The sequence below is a fragment of the Cryptomeria japonica genome, chromosome 4 (assembly GCF_030272615.1).
Source record: "Cryptomeria japonica chromosome 4, Sugi_1.0, whole genome shotgun sequence".
Lineage (NCBI taxonomy): Eukaryota > Viridiplantae > Streptophyta > Pinopsida > Cupressales > Cupressaceae > Cryptomeria > Cryptomeria japonica.
Window position 1 is genome coordinate 206,267,309 of NC_081408.1, and position 7,396 is coordinate 206,274,704.

Consider the following 7,396-nt stretch of genomic DNA (forward strand, 5'->3'; position numbering starts at 1 on the left):
AATGTTGTCTCTAATTTTCTCTTGGAATATCTGTGAAAAACTTATGAAAGTTGGGCACTATGCATTCACGCACGAATTTTATCCTTTATTCGTAATTCCACTATAGAGTAATAATTTATTGAATACCCATCATATCGCAATGGTTTCATAGCTATCTTTTGTACTTTAAACTCTATTTTTCATGTTTTTCCAAATTGCTTTATTACATTAGTGTCGCTCAAGCATTCTGGCACTAGAAAACAAAGAGTTCTGTGGCTTTTTAACAGATAGAAATCTTTTAGTTTTGTTTCATGGAAAGCTCGAAAGGACCACAGAATAAGACCTCAATGGCTGACATACTTGATCAAAGCTCTTGTTCTGTTTGTCAGGCTATCCTGAGAATGTCTCATGAGGGTTTATATTTGAGCAGTTGTAGAATTCATTCTTCTTCTCAGATAAAACAGGTACTCGCTGATTATTTGCTTAGCTTTTCAAGGTTCTATATTATTGTACTTAAGCTTTGTTGTATTCTACCACACAAATACTTCGAATTTTCACAATTAAAAAGGAATCAGATATGAAAATCACCTTTCCTCCTCCCTGTCGGGAATTCTTAATTTATGAGATTAATGGTTGACCTCTACAATCACAGTCTGCAAATGGATCCAAACAAAACTACTCTTGAAGAAAACAGCTTTGTATCTGCACAACCTGGGTATAAATGGGGATGATGCTATTCTAGTTTCAAAATGGGCAAATCTATGATACTAACAGTGACATGTTATGCAATCTCAGCCATCCAATCGAAAATCTACAATTAAAAAAATGAGACTAACATCACATGTTAGTCGTGCCATACCCATTTTGAAGCCAGAAGAGCATCGTCCTATAAAAGGGTTGAGTCTTATTTGATCACTTCCTACTAATCTCACTTTTTATGTACTTCAATGCTATGAGAATGTAGAAAATTTGATTCCAGTGAGGCTTTTTATCTTGTTGAGCGTAGTTCAGGTATGGCTGATATATCAAACCGTATGATAAAAATGCTAATCCTATATTTGTTTGAAGGATTACAGGCAGGACGTAAATATTTTTAAAACATTTTGTACTAAAATGTTTCGTGGGCTTCTGAATTTATAACGATTTGCTTTGCTGTTTCAGAGTATCCTGTTTTCGACCGAGTGTAAAGCTTTGGAAAAACAAAATGTGTTGCCGCAAGTGCATGGTGAACATCGTCAAAATGAAAGCATTCTTGACCATGTAAAAGGTACTATTGGAACCTTTTTTTCAAATATTACGTTACCCTTGGGATTTCTGCAGTAAATTGTTGAGTTCAAAGCCTGTACTTTTTTTCCTTTGTGGAGACAAAGGATTTTCATTTGACAAACTTATTTTACCAGGTGTTTTTTCTGAGTCACTTTTCTTTTTTGTTTAGAATAATAAATAGTCAGCTGCCATCTGACGCTCTTTCTTTTAAATATTTATTTTCCATCACTGAAAGTAGAGAATTTGGCCGGCCTGCTCCTGCGTTCGAACAATTCTTATGCGACTCCTTTGCATGACAGCTAAAATCCCTTTTAAGCCCTGTTCCTTGTTTGGTATTTGGTATAACGGAAATCATGCATTTATTTTTCGTTTCCAATACTGTTTACGTTTAGAATTTTATATTGATATTAACTCACCTTTGTTCGGTGCTATTGATTATGTACTTTGTTAAGTGCTATTGATTGTGCATTTGAAGAGTATTTTTTTCCTATTTATAAGGCAGGGTGTAGATTGGTCTAGGAGTTTGTCATTTCCTTTTCTAAACTTTTTATTGAAGTAGAGAAGGAAGTATCACGTAAGATATCGATGAAGTTTGATTATTCAATAGTTTGATAATCATCATCAATTAAATAGATATCATCAAAAACAAAAATTAGGTTCATTTAGTTGTTATCATTAATTTAGAGGTCATTATAGATGATGTGATCCATTTTTAGAGTATGCTTCGATATACAAATTTATGTCTATAAGAGCTACTTTACCTTTTATTAAGAATTGGGCAAATGGTTTTTACTATAGGTTTTCTCATATGATTGTTTGGAATTTGGATTTTCAAGTGAGATTCTTACTTTCATAGTTTGTTGGTTTGTTTATTAAATTTTAACATGTGAGGTTTGATTCAACTAATGAGCATCCATCTATGATTTGAGTCTAGATTCACACTCTTCATCTTCCAATGGAATTCTAGAGATCAAATATCAAATACTTTGCATCTTATTGTAGTGATTCTTGAAAAACTGTGGGCCCATATCATCAGATGTTGGAGATAAAGGTACTTTCATATGTTCATATTTGTGGGAAAATTGAGCTTATTAATCTTTTTTCTAATTCTTTAGAGATTAGATAAGGTAGGGTGTATTGAATTCATCACTTAGATTGTGAGGTTATACTTTGTCATGCTTATAGAATTCCTTAGAGAAAATATTTAATAAAGCCATGAGATTATGAGTCCAATTCTTTATACCTATGCAATATGATAATAAAGAAAAGAATGGGATTCATTAAATGAAAAATTTGCAACGGAGCATTCTAATATTAAATTTCATATTTAAAAGAACTTTTAAGATATTGAATAAAATTTGTTGAAGAGAACTGCAAATAATAAAGATTCTATCCATATTATATTGACATGCTCCCTCCATATGATGTTCAAATTCCTCCAAAATTGATAGTAATACCAAGATAAGAGGCTCATAATTCTCAATCTATTTTTTCCATAGAAGTTCAAGTGCAAATCTCAGAGCTAGATTAAATCATGAGATTCCAATTTGAATAGTTGTTCCATTTATTAACTCTATAGATTATGTGATGCTAGAAGTTCATATGGATGATCCTGAGGATAATTTTGAGAGACAAAATCGTTGACCATTGAATGTACTATAAAAAAATCTTAAATAGAATGGTATGGATATGGTCTCCAAAGTGGTCAAGAAAAGTGGTAAAGAGAAACTATAAATAATATAGGAAACATTAGCTAGATCTAAAGTCATTTATACTTTGTATTCTCACCTTTATAATCCCCCAAAAAGATATTTTTCTCATTGAATCATAGCAGTATTTTGGTAGCAGCCCAAATCAAAACATTTTTACAAAATTTATTTGTATTCGTTTGGCTAGTATTATCTTCCTTCAGGAGATAAAACATTCCATTAAGAAGATGTTAGTTATTTCTTTTGTTCACTAGAATGGTAGTTAGTGTTTGTGTGTTAAAGCTTAAGGTTCTACAAGAGGTTGAGCTCTCTTTGGGACATTTATTGACTTACTCCATATATTTCGTTAGCAAGTAATAATTCAATATCTTTAGTTGGTACTAGTTTTGAATAATCAAGGTCCATTTTCTCTTTTATTATTTCTTCTCATTTAGATCTATAAGGAAATATCCTATTATGGTCACCTATTTGATTTTTTTAGTCTTTGTTTACTATTTATTCCTAGAGAACCTCACTTAGAATATTAATGTCAATCATTATACTGAGGATAAACCTAGGCAATTGAGTTGGTTTAAACAATCTTGAACCTTCTTTATGATAATACATTTTTTTTTTACTCTTGTCGATTTGAAATCTTGTTATGAACTTTTCTCTTCAAATAAAAGATTTGATTTGGATTCTATTTATGTCTAGTTGGTATCATTTTTACTATCTCATAAGTTGATTCAAGATAATTCGATAAAGTTATTTAAAATTATAGGTTTAGATCAGTAGAACATTAACTTCACTATTTCTCTTCATTCTATCAAACAAAATTCCTTATTCAGGTTCTAGTTAATGTTGTAAAGGATAAATATTTATATGAGAACATTATGGCATGGTAGATTGTAAGAAATACATCCTTTGATAATTATATTTATTTTTCAATGTCTTTAATGTATAATGTTTAGACTTAAAAATTCAAGTAAATATAGTTTTGGACATATTTTATAGGAGAATAAACAATTGTAACAAAGATTGAATGAAATAATTTTTCAAATGGGAGACTTGTTAAGAAAGAAATATGCTCTCCAAAAATATTCTTTGTCTAAAGAGCTCCAAGAATTTGAGACCTTCATGAGGAGACTTAGTGAGAGTTAAACATGAAAACTCAATCCCATAAATTATACTAAAAAATAATCAAATCAGTCCTCAAATTTAGACCATTTAGTGAGAGTTGGGCACTTAATTGATTGATTCTCTTATAGGTTCAATAAAATTAATTACTTTGAAATTGAATATAAAGAACTATGCTAGAAGGTGCAAAATTGATAATAAATAATATCAAAAAGCAATTGTAGGTCTGATAATCAAATAATAAACCCAAATATTGAAGTTGATGTAAAGAGGAACCTATCATAGAATCTAAGTTATCATTAGGTGGATATTGACACTAGGAATCCATGTCCAAAATGGTGAAATCATAAGTACTAAAGTAGATTTCAAACCCAAAGACGTTGTACCTTCTTCTTGACAAATTTGAGCTTAAACTAGGAGGAAACAGATGCTAGGCTTCCATGTCCTAGGAGATGGAGGCACTAGGTGCCCTTGTCTAGATGATTTTTGATGAAATTTGAAGAGGTTATTTGTATCTAATTCATGGGAAAATTTTTCATTATTTTTCTCCATTAGAAATCTATAGTTGAACCTTTAAAATGAAAAGAAGTTGAGGTTGTGACTATATAGGGATTTTCTTTAGTCATCTCCCTATTTGGGTGGTTTTCACATCCACAAATAACTGATATTGAATCTAGAATAATCTGTGTTCTCTAGAATCTTAAAAGTAAACAAGAGTTTAACTCAAGTGTGTTAGAGAAAGCCCTAAATGAAATAACTAAATGTAGAATTTAAACTAATTTAAGAATTTATGAATGACATATCATGAATGATAAAGCTCAAATCTAAACTTAATTGCAAAAATATAATAATAACATGAAGTTCTATCCAACAACTTAGTAAGAGATACAAGCCATTCATCAGTCAATGATTCCCTATCATCCTCTAACATCTCTTGAAGCTACCATCATGATGAATAAATTTTAATGAAAAATTGATACTTGCTGATTTGTCTTTGAATTTGGAGATCTGGATCTTCATATAAGATAGAGATTTCACATTATAAGGATATCTCTGATTTTCATAATATTTAATACCACAAGTGAAGAAACTAACTTGCACATATATAAAATCATAACTATAAATTCATAAAAAATCAACTGAGAATTATTTATTTTTCGCACTAAAGATAGTTTTAGAAAAAGAAATATCAACATATTATCCTCCCAAAATCTTGACCAAATAGGATTAGACATTGTTTATTAATTGCTAGTGTCCATACGAAATAGACCTTAATTTTTAGGGTCACAAGATAATAGGATCTTGATTCTAGAACTATAATTTATATGAAAATTCATCGTATTTAAGAAGGAGAAGATTTGTTTTGAAGTTTAAAATATGATAGGACATATAATGAAATGAAAAGATAAAATTTAAAGGGAAAACCAATAATTAAAGGTCCAAATAAGAGTGTGGGGACATTTGAATTAAGAAAGGACCCATTTTATTGAAGTAATCCTTAATTAAATGCGAGATGAGGTCCTATAATGAATAGAAGAATGAGAGACGCTAAAATGAGTGCTAGGAGAGTGTGAAATTCGACACCCTAATTAAAGGAATAAAATTTAAGTTGCTATAATTGGTAATCCTTATCTCTTGATCAATCTTAACAATTTCTTCAACTTCATCACAATTATGTGAGTTCTTTATTTAGATATTTATTTATTACCTTTTTTTTTTCAATATTTTCATTTTCCCTATAGGTTTTGCTAGATGTTACTTGAAAGACTCTTTAAATTTTCCTTCACTCAATTTTAGTAAGAACTTTTGTTTGATTTTTGTTTATTTTTAAATGGTTCTTATTTATTCATTAATATATTTTTACTTTTAATTTTAATAAGAAAAAAAAATAGACTACTAAATTATAGCTTATATTGAGAAGACAATTAATTAAAAAATCGATAAATTATAGCTTATATTGAGAAGACAACTAATTATGTAGTATTAGTTAACTTTTCATTTTTAATAGTTACAAAGTTCTCGATTCCTCTCCACAACTATAACATAGTATCTCACATTTTTTTGTTGTTCCATAGTAAATTCCTAGATAGAATTCAATAATTCTTGCATATGCCAACTTTCATAATCATGTGAAAACATTTTATCCTTTAGAGTTACATTCATATTGTTTCATTTTACATCAAAGTCTGTTATATTTGTACCATTCATATTGTTTCATTTTACATCAAAGTCTGTTATATTTGTACCATTCATATTGTTTCATTTTACATCAAAGTCTGTTGTATTTTGTTTGTGTGGGCAAAACAGGAAAGGAAGAAAGCCATGTGAGGATGAATGACACGATAGAGAGTGAAAGAGAGTACGGTCCAGAGCAATGCTTTTTAGCCTCTTCTCTATACTATGGAGGACCTGATGTGCTCTCACACATTCCCAATAACATGAAGGGTGGACAAAGTGAGGTATATTAACATTATCTTCTAGTTATATAATGGTGCTACTAAATAATTGTACCCTATGTATTAATTTATTACATCCACGTATACAGGTGACAGTAAAGGAACTGGAAGAGGCCATGAATCCATTTCATCTAGAATACACAACTAGAGGAAATTGGTGGGGAGGTCAGTAAGTTTTGTCTAAATTATTTCAAATAACGAACAAGCTAAATTGTATCTAGTTAGCGAAAATTCTCTATATTTTTTTATATTATTATAATTTTTACAATTCGATTTGCTTTCTGCAGGTTCCTTTGACTATTAAAAACAAAGGAGCTCCAATGTTCAACAGAGTAAGTTTACGAGACAGCAGCTTAACTACAATGACTTACTACGCAGATTTTAGAGTAATTCCACCTAAATATTTCAATTTTTTATTTTTAATTTTTAAATTGCATTACAGTCCTTTGAAGAACTATTTCAGAAAGCTAACCAAAGAAGAACAGGCATCATTTTGAAGAAAAAGGAAAATTCTGGGGTTGAACGTGTAAAGGGCTATATTTAATCATCAATATAACGCCCCAATGAATATTTTTCTGGTTGCGGTGGTTAGTGGTTAGTTTAAATGTGAAATTGATTTCTTTTTTATTAGAGGTTGAATTATATTCAAATGTTTACATTTTTGAAAGAGCGTAGAATGTTAACTAAATTTTACGTATAATAGAATTTAAAACATTTAAATTATATTTCAACTGTTTCATTATAATTTTAATAAAAATCTATTTCAAAATTATATTTAAATGTAAAGATTTTAACCAATCAAGTCTTAGATTCTTTTCTAGATTTATAGATTAGAATAACAAATATCTAGTTTATTGATGCTATTTTATG

At 29.6% G+C, this 7,396-nt stretch overlaps 1 protein-coding gene across 1 annotated transcript; it reads left to right on the top strand.

The window, feature by feature from the left end:
* Window positions 1-217: 217 nt before the first annotated feature.
* On the top strand, window positions 218-7,147 carry LOC131061191 (uncharacterized). Its single transcript, XM_057994720.2, has 6 exons — window positions 218-443; window positions 1,141-1,246; window positions 6,378-6,529; window positions 6,616-6,691; window positions 6,814-6,858; window positions 6,969-7,147. Exons 1-5 carry the CDS (start codon window positions 291-293, stop codon window positions 6,828-6,830), a joined length of 504 nt encoding a protein of 167 aa, XP_057850703.2. The 5' UTR covers window positions 218-290; the 3' UTR covers window positions 6,831-6,858; window positions 6,969-7,147.
* The last annotated feature ends 249 nt before the right edge of the window (window positions 7,148-7,396 follow it).